The following is a 20,536-nucleotide window of genomic DNA, read 5'->3' as shown; positions in this document are numbered from 1 at the left end:
ATGTATATCTTGAGAGTGTAAAATGAAACAAAATTGACCTTTTAAGGTTTCTTTTTACACTTGATAGTTAAAGATCTAATAAGGGTCCACTCTCCATAATCAACTACACTTTAAAAACAAGCCCAAATGATCAACTACACTTTATTTTTGTCAAATACATTTTTATTAACAGGTTATAAATTATTATAAAATTGGTACAGTAGGCCTATGCATTATTTTTCTTTAGAAACAAGGCCAACTAATTATAATAAGCAGACATGGCAACACTGCTGGTTGACTAATGGAGGAATGAAGGGAAAACAGCACCCCCTAAAGTCACAGATCACTGAACTAAAGATTAGAAGTCCATTTTCTCTGCTTGGTCTTTTTTCCACTACTCCTGCAAGACATTTCTCTATAAGCCATATCTCCAAAACTGGTGGGTCAAACTGAACAACCAATATGTCAATTTGAAGCTTCCCTGCTTTCATATGACATGAAAAAACGAAAATTCAAAACAATCTAATGGCAGTCCTTCGATCAAATCGTCACAAATAACAAGACCTATAGTGTTAAGTTAATGTACCCTATTATCAATTTAGCATCCATTTATAATTCGATTCTACAATAATTTTATATTTTAGAAAATACATGACAACGGGTAGTCAATGCTAAAATAAATCAAAACAAACAAATTACTAGATAAAAATAACATCCTTATGGCATGCTGTATATCCATATAGACACAGTAAGTAACTTACAGAGGTCTTGATGATCCTTGGGTGTGTTGAGAGGGTGTGTTGAGAGAGTTAATCTTCAGCTGAAGTCTGGAGTCCACAGTCAGATGAGATCAGAAAGTATAGATATCCTGGAGGAGTTGTGGACAACTACAAACTCTTCTTATACTAGAGAGCCTGAGGTGGAACCACTAACTGCTTGGTGTTGATTGGCCAAAGAGTGGAACAATACAGTCATCAGCCACCAATCTCAACCTAACAAACTGCTGCATGTGCTCCACCCCTCTCTGACTCCTCCCCCAGGTCATGCTCTATGCAACATTCTAGAAATAAACTGCTAACTGTGAGATTGCTTTGTAAGCTTCATATTTAATATATTAATCTATCTATATCCAATATAGAGTATCTGGCTATCTGGATAATATATGTATAGTCTAACAATATTGAATAAGTGGATATTAATTATAAATATAGCTGCAAGCAGCGATAAAGCGGGACCAAGATAGAAGAAGAACAATGCGCAATAAGAACAACATGCACAAATGAGACTGACGAGCTGAGTTGTCGGTACCAGGATTTGAACTCACAACCTTGTGGACCGAAGGCGGGAGCTCTACTGACTGACCTACACAGAGACAATATTAACAGTAAAACCATTCAGTGATTTGGTAACAAGAAGGTGTGTCCTCATTTTGGGCATGTCTTTATCCATTACTACAGTGTGTTATCACGCACAGTTAAAGTGCCTGCCTGCCTGCCTGCCTGCCTGCCTGCCTGCCTGCCTGGATCGAAGATCATCTCTTTAGTTTTTGTGGAGTTTAACATAAGGTGGCTATTATCACACCAGTCTTTAAAGTTATTGATCTCACTGATATGGCCCACAGGGCGTTCAACAATATGCACAAATGAGACTCACAGGCTGAGTTGTTGGTACCTGGATTTGAACCAACAATCTTGTGGTCCAAGGGTGAGATCTCTACTGACTGAGCTAGACAGAGACAATCTGTTACTCCATTGTTAACAGGAAAATCATTCAGTGTTAGTTCAGCATAAGTACTCAAACTTTAGTGTGTGTGTGTGTGTGCGTGCGTGCGCGCGCAATTTTCATTGGCTCATAAAAACTTCATTTTTTCACTTAACAAAAATGTGCTACGATTATTTGTCCGTATAGGTCCAAAGTTCACGTGTAGAAGTTTTCGTGCATTTTGAGCAAAGATTCTGGGAGGAGTTACATTTGAACGGTTTTTCATATAATTCAAAATGGCGGGTGATCTAAAGGTCAGAGGTCAAAAGTCAGAACACGAAAGTTGTTCGGCATGAGGAGACACATATGTGTGTCAAAGTGTCATTGCCAACAGTCAAACGGTTCATGAGATATGCACGTTCAAAGTTTGCAAGTTTGCAAGTTTTGCATCAATTGAGTGCTATAGCGCCACCATTTGGCCAATCGTGATGGGCTTCGCATAGTAAAGTGACATAAGCATATGTGTGTATTAGAGGCAGAAGAATATTTTTCACAAAAGAGCAATTTTCATTGGCTCATAAAAACTTAATTCTTTCACTTAACAAAAATGTGCTAAGATTATTTGTCCGTATAGGTCCAAAGTTCACGTGTAGACGTTTTCATGCATTTTGAGCAAAGATTCTGGGAGGAGTTACATTTGAACTGTTTTTCATATAATTCAAAATGGCGGGTGATTTAAAGGTCAGAGGTCAAAAGTCAGAACACGAAAGTTGTTCGGCATGAGGAGACACATATGTGTGTCAAAGTGTCATTGCCAACAGTCAAACGGTTCATGAGATATGCACGTTCAAAGTTTGCAAGTTTGCACGTTTTGCATCAATTGAGTGCTATAGCGCCACCATTTGGCCAATCATGATGGGCTTCGCATAGTCACTGTTTGGCATGGTCCTCTATCATGTTGACAAGTTTTGCGAAAACCGACTGCACGGTTCAGTCAGAACAGCTATTTTTGGCGGAAGGAGAAGGAGAAGAAGTACTGATCATATAATTCAAAATGTCGGGTGATCTAAAGGTCAGAGGTCAAAAGTCAGAACACGAAAGTTGTTCAGCATGAGGAGACGCATATGGGTATCAAAGTGTCATTGCCAACGGTCAAACGGTTCATGAGCTATGCACGTTCAAAGTTAGCATTTTCAATTGAGCGCTATAGCGCCACCATTTGGCCAATCGTCTTGGGCTTCGCATATTCACCGTTTGGCATGGCCCTCTACCAGATTACCGCGTTTCGGAAAACCGACTGCACCATTCAGTCAGAACAGCTATTTTTGGCGGAAGGAGAAGGAGAAGAAAAATAAACACAAAACCAATAAGTGACCAAAGTCACTACGTGACTTCTTGGTCCCTAATTAATTGTTACTGCAGCAGAGCCATAAGAGGATTGCTCCACATTATTTCAGTAACATAGAACCAGCTCTGTGTGAAGAAACAACAAGAAAAACTGTTTTCCAAAATACTATTTGTCTTCCAAAACACAAACTGCCACCCACCCCCTAAAATTATTGCAAACAGTCTTCATAGTTAGTACACAAGCCTTCACATCTTGTCTTTTACAAGTATAATATCGCACACCCTGTACGCACACCCCAACTTTAGTCAAGTCAAGTCAATTTTATTTATATAGCACATTTAAAAACAACAGCAGTTGACCCAAAGTGCTTTCCAGAGAACAGGTAGACCGTAGTCTATCACATTGCAATAGTAGAACAAACAAACAAAATAACAACAAAAACAATGAACAACAATAAACAATAAAATAAAATAAAATATGTGTGGAAGATTATTCCAAAGTGTATAATAGATTTGAAGGGGGGACTGCAATGAGTTTGAGAGTGGAGGATCTGAGTGTCCTGGTGGTAGGGGGAGCAGTTATTAGTTCAGAAATATAGGAAGGGGCAAGGCCGTTTAGGGATTTAAATACAGGACCCTCTGTAGGCGGGAGATGGCGGAGTGGACTTTAGAAGACAGTGGTGGGGTTTCTGTACAGGACTGGTCAAGGCCTAACAACAAATTAGTATATTGTCAAATCCTCAAAGTCTCATAGCCAATTGTGCTCTATTGTTCTCATTTAATCGCTTATCTATATTTACAGTGAAATCCCATTGTGTAATGTGTAGGCCTGTGTGCAGAAACATGTGTCATAGTGTAATAAGGCATTATTAATTCATGGTAATGCTGCGTTCACATGGGCAGATGCAAGTAGATACAGTCTACCATTCATTGTCAATGGAAGCCAGCATGAAGATAGAAAGATGCATCTGACGTTTGTGGCTGCTGCGAAAGCTACAAAGCTACACAATGAAGCGGAGCTGGGTTCAACTTCCGGATGCAAAGGTACATAATCTGTAGCTGCAATGACACACGTGATATATACACCGACACCGACTTTTGTCATCAGGGGGGTCAATATAGCTGGGGGGTGGAGCCGGGGGAAAGTTCAGAGTTCTCCCAACCGGAATAAACAGTGAAGTGTTGGGTTTTCAAACACAGATCCTTTTAAATACTACTAATTTAAAAGTAGGCGTCATGTCTTGCCAGATCACAGGCACAGATCCTTGTTGCCACTCGACAAGGAACGCTACTTTAGAAAATGAAACAAGCTAGAGGCCGATTGTAATGTTTTTCTTGACTGCATGGGCATGATCCAGCACAACACAATGGACTGATATATTCACTATATGGTAAGAGACACTTTTATATAGATATGATCACTGAAACTTATCATAATATATACATTTTAAAAAGCCATTAATTCATCAATGATGTTTTAGTGAATTCCAAGTAGACTACCGACACCATTCGTTTCGACCGCACAACGATGGCTCCGTGCCAAGTTCCAACTGTCTCTAAACTACTTAGAATTCACTACAATGTGTTCTATAAACATTATTGATGACTTAATGGCTGTTGGTTTTTGATATTACGTTAAGTTTAATTGATCATATCTATAGAGTGTCTCTACCAGGCGAGTAAACACTGCGCCGCGGTAACACAATGTTTTGTAACATGGAGGGAGAGGGAGATCGATGTCCGATTTCAGTGGTGGTTATGCTTGTGCAACTTGACGCTGCAATAAAGTATAATTAGATAAGGATACTCTGACTATAAACCACTTGAACCCCAGGACCCCAGCATTAACAAAAAATCTACAAACAACGCGTCGCAGCGCACGGTGAGCTCATGGTAGCCCTGGCCTGGACTGAAGTGTTTTACACAAATGTTCCGATTACAAATATAAAGTGCTCACCCCAGGACCATAGATGTTACAATTCTGCTAGTTCGGGAATAAGTACCGGTATCTTCCGTATTGTTCAATAAAAAGCTGTTTAATCAGTTTATGGCCATGCGCCCCTATCGGTTGGTGCATTATAACTCTGATAAAATGGTCACCGATCGGATTAAAACGCTTTTTATTGAACAATGCGGAAGACACGGGTACTATTACCCACCGGACGAGGATTGTAACATCCGTGGCTCTGTGGCGAGCACTTTATATTTGAAATCTGAACATGTATGTAGACGTTAACGTTCTAAATGGGAAAAGTGCATAAAACAGGTTGATGTTCCGCCATGACAGACGAGCGCCATGTGAACCATGGCTAAATCGTCTCGTATACGTAATAATAAGTCTACTTTCCGAGGGCGAGTGTTCCAGATGTCTTTCTGATGGATTTTTCTTGGCTGTCAATATTTCTATCATCCAACAAATCGCTCTGCACGTGATCCAAAGGATCATACGCTATTATAACTCTATGGTGAAGACCATTTTGTTTACCCCGGGCTAAAACCGGATGTGACGTTTGTGGGTGTTCCTGTCTACGATCGTGTCAATGTATACTATTCTATGCTATACATATGTAGGCTACTATGAAGTGCTAAGACTACATACAATGCAATTCTAGTGCTGTCTACATAACATGCTATAACTATGTATCAGATGCTATCCAAGTCTACAAAAGTGCTATCTAAGGGGGTAGGGTGGAAAGGTGGGTTTTCAGACTATGGCGGAAGATTGGGAGTGATGCTGCAGTTCTGACTGTAATGGGAAGTGCATTCCATAGTTTTGGAGCCAGAAGGGAGAAGAGTTTGGGATGTGTGGAGCGTTGTCCCGGCGTTTTTAGTGAGGGTACTGCAGCTTCCCTGCGTTGGCTTAGCTTTGTACCTGAGAAACACCACAGGGTGAACCACCGCTATGTAACGCTCCACACAGATACAACACTGGAATGATGGAACAGGGAACCAGAAACAAACACTAGAAGTAATGCGAAAAAACCCTGAACAAAATGAATGTGCATGTGAAGAGCCATGCAAAGTAAAAGACAGAGGCCAGGGAAGAGATGGTCACAGATACGATCAGGTTGAGATAGAAGAACTCGGAGGCGATCGTCCCACCAGCTCCATTCAGTATCAGCCACAGAACGTAGCTGTTGATGGGGAGACCTAACCTGACTCCGCCAGATGGGGCAGCAGAGAGTACCCAGTGTACTCTCTGCTGCCCCATCTGGCGGAGTCAGGTTAGGGGAGACCCAGGATGAGCTTGATGGAGTTGATAGCAGTGGTATAAAGACACCATATCATGGATGGACACTGAATCTTATATGATATTGTTTATTAATCTTCTCACATTGTTTATTACACAGACATGGAGAGCCCTGTGACTGAACAAACACTCTATTACAATGAGTATATCAGAATATAGAGCTTTAACCGCTTAACAAACAAACACACAATAGTCCCATGCTTAACACAGAGCCTAAAGTGATTTCACTTATACACCCATACAGGGTGCCACACCTGCTACATACTGTACATATGTCACTGATCATGTGCAGCAAATTATGTACAAATATAACCAAGTTCCCTAGTTGATTCATACAATGGGAAGCTCCAAGCAATGTCTCTCTTCACAGACAACTCCAGCCATGACAATAATTCCACAGTATTCGCATATATCCAATGGGTTACAGTAGCCCAAACATTTAGACTCTCGTAGAGGTTTTTTTTCCTTTTCTGACAAATCTCTCTACGAGAGTCTAAAAGACTAGTCCCTTAAAAAAAGTCTTGTGTTTACGTTTGTGCCTCAAAATCACTCTTACCTTGCAAAATCTAAAATCTAAATAGTTTTGCCCCACATGTGTTCGGAAAACAATTACACCCGTAGGGACCGTAGTTTTCAATACAAAAAATATTTTAATCCACTCCGTCCATACTCTGTCTCGGAATCTGGCGGCCATCTTGGTTTTCTCTCCATTGTAAATGCGCAACAGAACCCTGGCCACTAGGGGCGCGACCAATGTTCTGTTGCGCATTTACAATGGAGGAGTATGGACGGAGTGGATTAAAATATTGTTTTTATTGAAAACTACGGTCCCTACGGGTGTAATTGTTTTCCGAACACCCGCCGGACATGTGGGGAAAAACTATTTCGATTTTAGATTTTGCATTTGTACAAGGTAAGAGTGATTTTGAGGCACAAACGTAAACACAAGACTTTTTTTAAGGGACTAGTCTTTTAGACTCTCGTAGAGAGATTCGTCAGAATCGAAAAAAACATCTACGAGAGTCTAAATGTTTGGGCTAGGGTTTGTTGTTGTAGTTTGTTGTTGTCTTCTATGTCTTCATAGTTGTTGTCAAAATGACAAACCCAAATCATCAAGGTAGAGCAGGGGACAACGACGTGAAGCACCGGACAAAGATTTATGTTCTGACAGTTAGTTTGTGCAAGGAGTCCAGTATTTATAGGTGGTGGGTTGATTGTAGCAGAGGTACACAGGTTTGTAATTGGCTGGGCTGATGAACCAGGTGTGTAACTAGGACTGAGGGCTGCAATGGGAAGTGGGAGTGGAAAGACAGACACAACTGGGCAGAGGGAGAGATACAGAAAGAGGGGAATAAACAGGCAGAGGGCCAGACCATGACAATACTAAACTTACATACAATCATGTTTGCTTGTGCATATCACATTCTACGTTGCCTGTAGATGTCCCTATCATCAGATAGGTCATTTGTTAAATAATGGCTTGACGTACTTGACCTCACCACAAAACTTAAGGGCTGTACCAGACAGAAAAAAGACTGGAAATTACAAGTATAATACCGCACACCCTAAGTTGCAATGCAAGTTCATTTGTTTGACAGTGGTGGGTCTTCTGTACAGGACTGGTCAAGGCCTAACAACAAATTAGTATATTGTCAAATCCTCAAAGTCTCATAGCAAATTGTGTTCTATTGTTCTCATTTAATAGCTTATCTATATTTACAGTGAAATTCCATTGTGTAATGTGTAGGCCATGTGTCCATAGTGTAAGGCATTATTCATTCATGACCAGGATAAGTCAGGATAAATCAGGATACGTCATTATCCGTATAATAATCATATCCTATATCCATCATTACATTGCTATTAACAACATAGACACAATAACAGCAACAACTGTATTTGTGTAACTTTAAGTCATTGTTCAGGTTGTGTTGCTCTGAGGGAATGAGGAGCATGCGTTTAATAGGGTTCGACTGCACTTTTATTCAATGTTTTTTCAAATGCTAAATAATGAACAAACCCCACATTCTTTCCCCAGGTTAAAATGTAAACAGGCTAAAGTATGATGGCTGATGCTTCATTCACTATAGACAATGCATTAAAATGCAGAGATTAAACGTGTTAATGGTCACTGGTTGTCTGGCATTGGACAGATCACCTGTTAATGATCACATTATGGATGAACTGAGACCATGTTACACCTCTTTGAGTTTCAACAGAACTACAGAAATAGGTCTATGACACAGAACTTATTATTATCATCCTTTGTGAAATGTTAAAGGTGCTGTAGCTTGTAAGGGATATGTTTTGTTAAAATAGCTCTACTAATCATTGCTATATTGTTTGTTCAGTAACAGAGGTCTTCCCACGTCTCCATACCCATTTCACTAACATAATTATTACTATTTCATAATGTGAAATGTGTTAATAATAAAATTGACCAGTACTATGAAGAGAAGAAGGCCCATGGGCCAAATCTGAAATGGTAACCAGAGAATTGGCCATTTGAGATGCATGATCTGAGTAGGAAAGAGAGAGAATACATCGTTATGTCAACGTGCAATGTCAAATATAAAATAAAAAAGGAAATAAAAAGAGACAGAAATGCCTCATAAAGTAGAAAAACTAGAAAATAAAAAAATGAATTAAAAGTAATAAAAATCACTCAATGTCAGTGTTTTCAATGAATCTGATGAAAGGAGATGTAGTTCGCACACTGGCCTTGAGCTCAACATTTTTATTTCATGGAGAAGAGGATACAACGTTTCGACCCCTTTGGGTCTTCGTCAGGATATGTTCAATTAATCTAACATGGTTAAAATGGTGTTTGAAAATACAATGGGAAGATTGTATATGGACGTCTGTGACTCCTTTCATATATTTGACCAATGGCTGTAGCCATAATATATAAGAAGGTACACAATATGTATTTTGTACAAAATGTGATTACGTGCTAATTTCTTCCCTGTCAGACAATGTGTCTAATTTAAAATGTCTTGAAAATGTCCAATAAGAAAATCAACAACAAAAAATCATTTGGGTTTCTCTCCAGTGTGAATTCTCTGGTGTTTTTAAAGGTCAGACAACTGAGAGAAGTGTTGCCCACACTGATCACATCCATAGGGGTTCTCTCCTGTGTGAATTCTCTGGTGGCGTTTAAGGCTTGACATTTGAGAGAAGTGTTGTCCACATTGATCACATCCATAGGGTTTCTCTCCAGTGTGAATTCTCTGGTGTTTTTTAAGATTTCCCATTATAGAGAAGTGTTGTCCACATTGATCACATCCATAGGGTTTCTCTCCAGTGTGAATTCTCTGGTGTTTTTTAAGGTCAGACAACTGAGAGAAGTGTTGCCCACACTGATCACATCCATAGGGGTTCTCTCCTGTGTGAATTCTCTGGTGGCGTTTAAGGCTGGACATTTCAGAGAAGCGTTTATCACACTGATCACATCCATAGGGTTTCTCTCCAGTGTGAATTCTCTGGTGTGTTTTAAGATTTCCCATTATAGAGAAGTGTTGTCCACACTCATCACATCCATAGGGTTTATCTCCAGTATGAATTTTCTGGTGTGTTTTAAGGCTTGACATTTGAGAGAAGTGTTGTCCACATTGATCACATCCATAGGGTTTCTCTCCAGTATGAATTTTCTGGTGTGTTTTAAGGCTTGATATTTGAGAGAAGTGTTGTCCACATTGATCACATCCATAGGGTTTCTCTCCAGTGTGAATTCTCTGGTGTTTTTTAAGGTCAGACAACTGAGAGAAGTGTTGCCCACACTGATCACATCCATATGGTTTCTCTCCAGTGTGAATTCTCTGGTGTGTTTTAAGGTTGTCCATTCGAGAGAAGCGTTTACCACACTGATCACATCCATAGGCTTTCTCTCCAGTATGAATTATCTGGTGTTGTTTCAGTCTAGACATTGTAGGGAAGCGTTTACCACACTGATCACATCCAAAGGGTTTCTCTCCAGTGTGAATGGTCTGGTGTATTTTAAGGCTAGACATTGTAGGGAAGCGTTTACCACACTGATCACAGCAGTGGCATTTTTGCTTAGCCAAGCTTCTTTGTTCATTCACCTCTGGTAGAACAGGGAAGCCAGACTGATGATGCAACACTGAATTGGAAACAAAGACAAAGGAAATGTTGTTTAGAGGCATTCCTGGACTTAAAATGTGACCACACGCGATGTACGGACTGCCATCGCGGGGGTGGCAACTGTTGAGGACAGCTGAAAAACTATTTTCTTTGTAGGCCTACTTTTTTATTTTTCTGTCTAAAATAATCTGAAGCTATATTATTATTCATGTCATGTTAGAGCAGGTCTGAAATAAATGTCAGAGCTGATATCGACATATAAATATGAAATACATGCTTAAACATGTCACTATGTCATAACCATTGGGTTAACCAATGCTAACTAGACATACGGCTTCCCTGCTAAAGTATGCAAATTCCGCCAAATCCGCCTTTTTGTACACAATCGTTTTGGAAGATAATACTAGTCTTTTACTAACTGGCTAACAGAAATAGCAGAGAAAGAAGTATTAACAACGTAAAAAGTGTGTTTATTTTGGTCCGCCTAAAGCTAATTCATGCTAATGTTCCAGCTGGGGGCACTGGTGACCACAACAATGGAAAATGCGGAAATGGCTTCCTATTTCCAATAGCAGAAGAAGAAGACTCGAATGAATGTAATGTAAACATTGTAACATTATGTCACCATAACGTGGTTATTATTAGTTGCTTTGGAATGTACCTGCCATGAAAATTAAGGTCATAATAACGCAGATCGCATCGATATGTAATATAGCGCGATAATGTACTTGTTTTAGCTACAGGATTGATATCAATATATTAGCTAAATGTAGCTAACGGCTATCGTTGCGGGGTTGCCAGTTTCTGTGAGAGAAATAAGCAACCCGGTATATGAAAACAAGCCCAAAATAGCCGATCTATATGCATACAAACAACACAAATCTTGTGTCTGGCATAAATTATTTTCAGATGGGGGTCTGCAGACACATAATAATAATAACAGGCTAATGGAACAGGAATTAAGAGAAGAGCCAAGAGGGCACAATTTGTGCTGAGAGTTTGAGAGCAAACTGTCCTGTTGTCTGTTGGTTACTGTTTTTTTTGCATTCATATAGCTCTTTTATTTGTACTCATCTGGAACATTTACATAGGCCTAATTTATCTGCCACTGTTATTTTCCCTTTTTCTTACTACAAAATGCCAAATAAATACAGTAGCCTATTTAAAAAAGGAGAGATAACAACATTCTCTAATTGTGTAGACTTATTGTAAATTAAGTAATGCAGATGTTTAACAATTATGTATATCTTGAGAGTGTAAAATGAAACAAAATGGACCTTTTAAGGTTTATTTTTACACTTGATAGTTAAAGATCTAATAAGGGTCAACTTGGTTACCAACTCTCCATAATCAACTACACTTTAAAAACAAGCCCAAATGATCAACTACACTTTATTTTTGTCAAATACATTTTTATTAACAGGTTATAAATTATTATAAAATAGGTACAGTAGGCCTATGCATTATTTTTCTTTAGAAACAAGGCCAACTAATTATAATAAGCAGACATGGCAACACTGCTGGTTGACTAAAGGAGGAATGAAGGGAAAACAGCACCCCCTAAAGTCACAGATCACTGAACTAAAGCTTAGAAATCCATTTTCTCTGCTTGGTCTTTTTTCCACTAAGACATTTCTCTATAAGCCATATCTCCAAAACTGGTGGGTCAAACTGAACTACCAATGTCAATTTTAAGCTATGATTCCCTGCTTTCATATGACATGAAAAAACGAAAATTAATCAAAACAATCCAATGGCAGCCCTTCGATCAAATCGTCACAAATAACAAGACCTATAGTGTTAAGTTAATGTACCCTATTATCAATTTAGCATCCATTTATAATTCGATTCTACAATCATTTTATATTTTAGAAAATACATGACAACGGGTAGTCAATGCTAAAATAAATCAAAACAAACAAATTACTAGATAAAAATAACATCCTTATGGCATGCTGTATATCCATATAGACACAGTAAGTAATTTACAGAGGTCTTGATGATCCTTGGGTGTGTTGAGAGAGTTCATCTCTCCAGTCCACAGTCAGATGAGATCAGAAAGTATAGATATCCTGGAGGAGTTGTGGAGAACAACTACAAACTCTTCTTATACTAGAGAGCCTGAGGTGGAACCACTAACTGCTTGGTGTTGATTGGCCAAAGAGTGGAACAATACAGTCATCAGCCACCAATCTCAACCTAACAAACTGCTGCATGTGCTCCACCCCTCTCTGACTCCTCCCCCAGGTCATGCTCTATGCAACATTCTAGAAATAAACTGTGAGATTGCTTTGTAAGCTTCATATTTAATATATGAATCTATCTATATCCAATATAGAGTATCTGGCTATCTGGATAATATATGTATAGTCTAACAATATTGAATAAGTGGATATTAATTATAAATATAGCTGCAAGCAGCGATAAAGCGGGACCAAGATAGAAGAAGAACAATGCGCAATAAGAACAACATGCACAAATGAGACTGACGAGCTGAGTTGTCGGTACCGGGATTTGAACTCACAACCTTGTGGACCAAAGGCGGGAGCTCTACTGACTGACCTACACAGAGACAATATTAACAGTGACTATATTGTAAACAGTAAAACCATTCAGTGATTTGGTAACAAGAAGGTGTGTCCTCATTTTAGGCATGTCTTTATCCATTACTACAGTGTGTTTTCACGCACAGTTAAAGTGTGTGTGTGTGTGTGTGTGTGTGTGTGTGTGTGTGTGTGTGTGTGTGTGTGTGCCTGCCTGCCTGCCTGCCTGCCTTCCTGCCTGCGTGCGTGGCTGCGTGGCTGCGTGGCTGCATGCGTGTGTGTTAGGCAGACAATTGTTCATAACCATGGATTTGGATTGAAGATCATCTCTTTAGTTGTTGTGGTGTTTAACATAAGGTGGCTATTATCACACCAGTCTTTAAAGTTATTGATCTCACTGATATAGCCCACAGGGCGTTCAACAATATGTCAAATGTAATCTACTTCAATATTTCTATAGTTGAGTCATCACAAATCTTGCAGCACACAATGCATACACTGAGTTGTCTTTACCCGGATTTGAACACACAACCGTGTGGTCCAACGGCGAGAGCTCTACCAACTGAGCTATGCAGACACAGTCAGTTGACTCATTCTAAACAGTAACATCATTCAGTTTTCATATAGGTATTAGGTGCAGAAGAAGTTTCACAAAACAGCAATTTTCATTGGTTCACTTAGAAAAAATGTGCTACGATTATTTGTCCGTATAGGTCCAAAGTTCACGTGTAGAAGTTTTCGTGCATTTTGAGCAAAGATTCTGGGAGGAGTTACATTTGAACTGTTTTTCATATAATTCAAAATGGCGCGTGATCTAAAGGTCAGAGGTCAAAAGTCAGAACACGAAAGTTGTTCAGCATGAGGAGACACATATGTGTATCAAAGTGTCATTGCCAACGGTCAAACGGTTCATGAGATATGCACGTTCAAAGTTTGCAAGTTTGCAAGTTTTGCATCAATTGAGTGCTATAGCGCCACCATTTGGCCAATCATGATGGGCTTCGCATAGTCACCGTTTGGCATGGTCCTCTATCATGTTGACAAGTTTTGCGAAAACCGACTGCACGGTTCAGTCAGAACAGCTATTTTTGGCGGAAGGAGAAGGAGAAGAAGTACTGATCATATAATTCAAAATGGCGGGTGATCTAAAGGTCAGAGGTAAAAAAGTCAGAACACGAAAGTTGTTCAGCATGAGGAGACGCATATGGGTATCAAAGTGGCATTGCCAACGGTCAAACTGTTCATGAGCTATGCACGTTCAAAGTTAGCATTTTCAATTGAGCGCTATAGCGCCACCATTTGGCCAATCATCTTGGGCTTCGCATATTCACCGTTTGGCATGGCCCTCTACCAGATTACCGCGTTTCGGAAAACCGACTGCACCATTCAGTCAGAACAGCTATTTTTGGCGGAAGGAGAAGGAGAAGAAAAATAAACACAAAAACAATAAGTGACCAAAGTCACTGCGTGACTTCTTGGTCCCTAATAAACACTAAAACAATAAGTGACCAAAGTCACTACGTGACTTCTTGGTCCCTAATTAATTGTTACTGCAGCAGAGCCATAAGAGGATTGCTCCACATTCTTTCAGTAACATAGAACCAGCTCTGTGTGAAGAAACAACAAGAAAAACTGTTTTCCAAAATACTATTTGTCTTCCAAAACACAAACTGCCACCCACCCCCTAAAATTATTGCAAACAGTCTTCATAATTAGTACACAAGCCTTCACATCTTGTCTTTTACAAGTATAATACCGCACACCCTGTACGCACACCCCAACTTTAGTCAAGTCAAGTCAATTTTATTTATATAGCACATTTAAAAACAACAGCAGTTGACCCAAAGTGCTTTCCAGAGAACAGGTAGACCGTAGTCTATCACATTGCAATAGTAGAACAAACAAACAAAATAACAAACAATAAACAATAAAATAAAATAAAATATGTGTGGAAGATTATTCCAAAGTGTATAATAGATTTGAAGGGGGGACTGCAATGAGTTTGAGAGTGGAGGATCTGAGTGTCCTGGTGGTAGGGGGAGCAGTTATTAGTTCAGAAATATAGGAAGGGGCAAGGCCGTTTAGGGATTTAAATACAGGACCCTCTGTAGGCGGGAGATGGCGGAGTGGACTTTAGAAGACAGTGGTGGGCATTATTAATTCATGGTAATGCTGCGTTCACATGGGCAGATGCAAGCAGATACAGTCTACCATTCATTGTCAATGGAAGCCAGCATGAAGATACAAAGATGCATCTGACGTTTGTGGCTGCTGCGAAAGCTACAAAGCTACACAATGAAGCGGAGCTGGGTTCAACTTCCGGATGCAAAGGTACATAATCTGTAGCTGCAATGACACACGTGATATATATACCGACACCGACTTTTGTCATCAGGGGCGTCAATATAGCTAGGGGGTGGAGCCGGGGGAAAGTTTAGAGTTCTCCCAACCGGAATAAACAGTGAAGTGTTGGGTTTTCAAACACAGATGCTTTAAATACTACTAATTTAAAAGTAGGCGTCATGGCTTGCCAGATCACAGGCACAGATCCTTGTTGCCACTCGACAAGGAACGCTACTTTAGAAAATGAAACAAGCTAGAGGCCGATTGTAATGTTTTTCTTGACTGCATGGGCATGATCCAGCACAACACAATGGACTGATATATTCACTATATGGTAAGAGACACTTTTCTATAGATATGATCACTGAAACTTATCATAATATATACATTTTAAAAAGCCATTAATTCATCAATGATGTTTTAGTGAATTCCAAGTAGACTACAGACACCATTCGTTTCGACCGCACAACGATGGCTCCGTGCCAAGTTGCAACTGTCTCTAAACTACTTAGAATTCACTACAATGTGTTCTCTAAACATTATTGATGACTTAATGGCTGTTGGTTTTTGATATTACGTTAAGTTTAATTGATCATATCTATAGAGTGTCTCTACCAGGCGAGTAAACACTGCGCCGCGGTAACACAATGTTTTGTAACATGGAGGGAGAGGGAGATCGATGTCCGATTTCAGTGGTGGTTATGCTTGTGCAACTTGACGCTGCAATAAAGTATAATTAGATAAGGATACTCTGACTATAAACCACTTGAACCCCAGGACCCCAGCATAAACAAAAAATCTACAAACAACGCGTCGCAGCGCGCTGTGAGCTCATGGTAGCCCTGGCCTGGACTGAAGTGTTTTACACAAATGTTCCGATTACAAATATAAAGTGCTCACCCCAGGACCATAGATGTTACAATTCTGCTAGTTCGGGAATAAGTACCGGTATCTTCCGTATTGTTCAATAAAAAGCTGTTTAATCAGTTTATGGCCATGCGCCCCTATCGTTGGTGCATTATAACTCTGATAAAATGGTCACCGATCGGATAAAAACGCTTTTTATTGAACAATGCGGAAGACACGGGTGCTATTACCCACCCGACGAGGATTGTAACATCCATGGCTCTGGGGTGAGCACTTTATATTTGAAATCTGAACATGTATGTAGACGTTAACGTTCTAAATGGGAAAAGTGCATAAAACAAGTTGAAGTTCCGCCATGACAGACGAGCGCCATGTGAACCATGGCTAAATCGTCTCGTATACGTAATAATAAGTCAACTTTCCGAGGGCGAGTGTTCCAGATGTCTTTCTGATGGATTTTTCTTGGCTGTCAATATTTCTATCATCCAACACATCGCTCTGAACGTGATCCAAAGGATCATACGCTATTATAACTCTATGGGGAAGACCATTTTGTTTACCCCGGGCTAAAACCAGATGTGACATTTGTGGGTGTTCCTGTCTACGATCGTGTCAATGTATACTATTCTATGCTATACATATGTAGGCTACTATTATGTGCTAAGACTACATACAATGCAATTCTAGTGCTGTCTACATAACATGCTATAAGTATGTATCAGATGCTATCCAAGTCTACAAAAGTGCTATCTAAGGGGGTAGGGTAAGTGCTACGGGCCATGATGGAGTCTGAAAAGGTGCATTCCATAGTTTTGGAGCCAGAAGGGGGAAGAGTTTGGGACGTGTGGAGCCTTGTCCCGGCGTTTTTAGTGAGGGTACTGCAGCTTCCCTGCGTTGGCTTAGCTTTGTACCTGAGAAACACCACAGGGTGAACCACCGCTATGTAACGCTCCACACAGATACAACACTGGAATGATGGAACAGGGAACCAGAAAAAAACACTAGAAGTAATGCGAAAAAACCCTGAACAAAATGAATGTGCATGTGAAGAGCCATGCAAAGTAAAAGACAGAGGCCAGGGAAGAGATGGTCACAGATACGATCAGGTTGAGATAGAAGAACTCGGAGGCGATCGTCCCACCAGCTCCATTCAGTATCAGCCACAGAACATAGCTGTTGATGGGGAGACCTAACCTGACTCCGCCAGATGGGGCAGCAGAGAGTACCCAGTGTACTCTCTGCTGCCCCATCTGGCGGAGTCAGGTTAGGGGAGACCCAGGATGAGCTTGATGGAGTTGATAGACGCCATATCATGGATGGACACTGAATCTTATATGATATTGTGTATTAATCTTCTCACATTGTTTATTACACAGACATGGAGAGCCCTGTGACTGAACAAACACTATTACAATGAGTATATCAGAATATAGAGCTTTAACCGCTTAACAAACAAACACACAATAGTCCCATGCTGAACACAGAGCCTAAAGTGATTTCACTTATACACCCATACAGGGCGCCACACCTGCTACATATGTGACCAAGGCCGAATCAGCCACACAGAATTTGGGCAGTAGAATATTCTTTATCGTTATTATTTTATAAGACATACAACCTTTAATTATTAGAGTGGCACCGTTTAAGGTGCTAGAGATATCAAAGTTGTACACCTCACTAGATAATCTGGGACTACGCCAGCCGTCATTTATTTACAGAGAAACGGCAACTCTTTTATCATTATTACTCTTAGCTTCAGTTTGTTCAAGGACACACAGGTTCACGTTTTACCAGGTGAGAGAGCAACCATAAAAAGTGGAGAGAGACTGACACTGAATCATGAATCAGAAATATAACATGTTTATTTTCCTATACATGGGGATCTCTAAAACACCCTTAAAATACAATCTTTAATAAATCTAAAATCCTGTAGCAAAACTAATTATATAACAAAATAACAAAATAACCAACTCCTTAAAACCATTCCATTACAAAAGTGCTGCTAAAGTGCGATGGGTTCAGACAGTTATTTTGTTTCACAGAGAGAGAGTCCAATCAGTCCAACATATACGTCCCCTTCAATACATCATTTGGACCTGAAAGCACATAAGGTAGACGCCAGTTTTTCTGTTCCACCAACGAGTACAGCTCGCCTACGTACAGTGATGTAATCGACAGTAGTGCGGGATAGAACAATACTCACACACAACGGGCAGTTACTTGCCCACCGATGTTGCTGGGTATCCGCACTCTGTAACACCACTCCTGGTCACTGGCTCGTACACGGCTCACTCGATCCTCTCCGTCGTCAACAGGTAAGTCCTCCTGTCACCCTGGACACACTCCACAGAGCAGCACACACACCCAACCTTCCCCTCTGCCAGTCGCTTTATACTGATACAAGTCAAGTTCCCAATAAACAAACTCCTCCTCTTCCGTTCCCCATCTGACAGCTGTCAGTTGCGGCCACTGATGTCATCATTAGTCCGTGGAACCGGAAGTCTGCTCACATATAGGATCATATATCCAATCGACAGTGGTAAGTAATATATATATAAGGAAGGATACTATAAGTCACTGATAGATATACAACAAATAATAAGTATGCAAAACAATTAAAGGAACAACAACAAAAAAAGAAAAACCTATTCCTGACACCGGTGACACTCCTCCCAACTTTATCATGAGCAGTCCCTGCAATGGCCACTAATTGTCTCTATACCGGACTGGCGGGGTCCCTAAATTGGCCCTACTGGAACGTCGTGGCCCGGCAGCATCCACCGGGACCGGAAAGAATCCATAACACTGGAGCATCGGTGGGCTCTCTAACCGACCCGCCGGTTCTGGGTCTGGGCACTACTAATGCATTACGATGGATTGTCCTCTCTGTTCCTCCCTTCTCAGGCCTGATACGGTACACCAACCCAGCCTCCCCCAGCTGTCCCAATATCACAAACGGTTCGGGGTCCCACCACGTTCCCAGCTTCCCTTGACCGTGCATGTTCCTATTCCGTACCCACACCCGTTCCCCAGGTAATAACTGCGTAATACCTGCTCGGCGGTCATAGACCTGTTTCCTTTGCTCCGCTGTCCCCCCCAGCCTCTGGCTCGCGGTCTGATAAGCGGTCGCCATCCGCTGTTGGTGGTCCTGGACCCAGTCTCCTATTCTCATCCGTTGTTGGGACGGCGGCACTCCTAGCTCAACATCTACAGGGCGCCGTAGATGGCGACCAAATATTAGCAAAGACGGGGCATAACCAGTGGCACTGTGAACTGTGTTATTGTAAGCATGAACTAGCTCAGGCAGATGCTCAGACCACCGATCCTGTTTATCATGATCCAGCGAACGCAACATATTCAGTAATGTCTGATTGAACCTCTCTACCCCCCCATTGCCAGCCGGATGATACGGGGTAGTGCGACTCTTAGTAACACCATACATATTACACAGTTGTTGCATTAAAGCAGACTCAAAGTTGGCCCCCCGGTCTGAATGGAACCGAGCCGGGCAGCCAAGCGGCTGTATAACATTATTCCATAACGCACGTACAGTGGTCTGAGCAGTCTGGTCACGGGTGGGAATGGCCCAACTGTATTTAGTGAATAAATCAGTTACAACCAGAATATTTTGACATGTGTCAGTAGGCCGACCTAATGTGAGGAAATCAATGGCTAATAATTATCTCTAAGGGGTATGACACTTCAAAGGGCTGCAGTGGGGCCTTGGGCTCTACTCTTTTATGCTGTAAATTGCAGGGGACACAACCCAGATGGAAACTACTCACCTCCCCCTCCATGCCTGGCCAGTAGAACCGCCGTCTCAACTGCGCCATCGTCCTCTCCACTCCAGCGTGGGCTACTGCCAGATGAACTCCTCTCCATACTTCTTCGCGTCGGGCCGCTGGACACACCGTCTGGAGATATTCTTCCTGCGTGCGTGAATCTGTCACACTGCGATATAGGACTCCGTCCTCGATCCGCAACCTCGTCCACTGGCGCAGCAGCTGTTGGGCTTCCCCGGACCAACTCCTCTTCTCCTCCGCCGTGGGTTGCCGCTTCTGTCCCACACATCTCTTTATCATTTTGATGTTGTTATCCCGGTCTTGTGCGTCCCTCCATTCCTCTTTAGGGGGTACGAGCTCTACCGCCATCACGGCTCCTCCAGGGTCCACAGGGTACCGGGAGAGCACATCCACATTCGCATTATTCTTCCCCGGCCGATATTTAACATCAAAAGTAAATGAAGCCAACTGTGCTGCCCAGCGTTGCTCAACCGCCCCTAGCCTCGCCGTCTGGAGGTGCGCTACTGGGTTATTGTCAGTAAATACAGTAAATTGCGTGCCGGTCAAATAATCTTTGAATTTCTCAGTTATAGCCCACTTTAAGGCTAGGAGTTCTAGCTTAA

The 20,536-nt window shown here is 41.2% G+C and overlaps 1 protein-coding gene across 1 annotated transcript in view; it reads right to left on the bottom strand.

Moving 5' to 3' along the window:
• Nucleotides 1–20,282, bottom strand: part of LOC306917861 (F-box and WD repeat domain containing protein 10B-like) — a gene marked incomplete at both ends in the record, with an annotated part of 68,658 nt that extends 48,376 nt beyond the window's left edge. Inside the window, one exon of the mRNA XM_079530758.1 lies at nt 19,917–20,282. Within this exon, the coding sequence (XP_079386884.1) occupies nt 19,917–20,282 (366 nt within the window). The remainder of the gene's footprint in view (nt 1–19,916) is intronic.
• Between the last annotated feature and the right edge of the window lie 254 nt (nt 20,283–20,536).

Source organism: Electrona antarctica (assembly GCF_951216825.1).
Source record: "Electrona antarctica genome assembly, contig: scaffold_32, whole genome shotgun sequence".
Lineage (NCBI taxonomy): Eukaryota > Metazoa > Chordata > Actinopteri > Myctophiformes > Myctophidae > Electrona > Electrona antarctica.
Note: the sequence above shows the minus strand (reverse complement) of the source record. Positions and strands in the feature narration are given on the sequence as shown.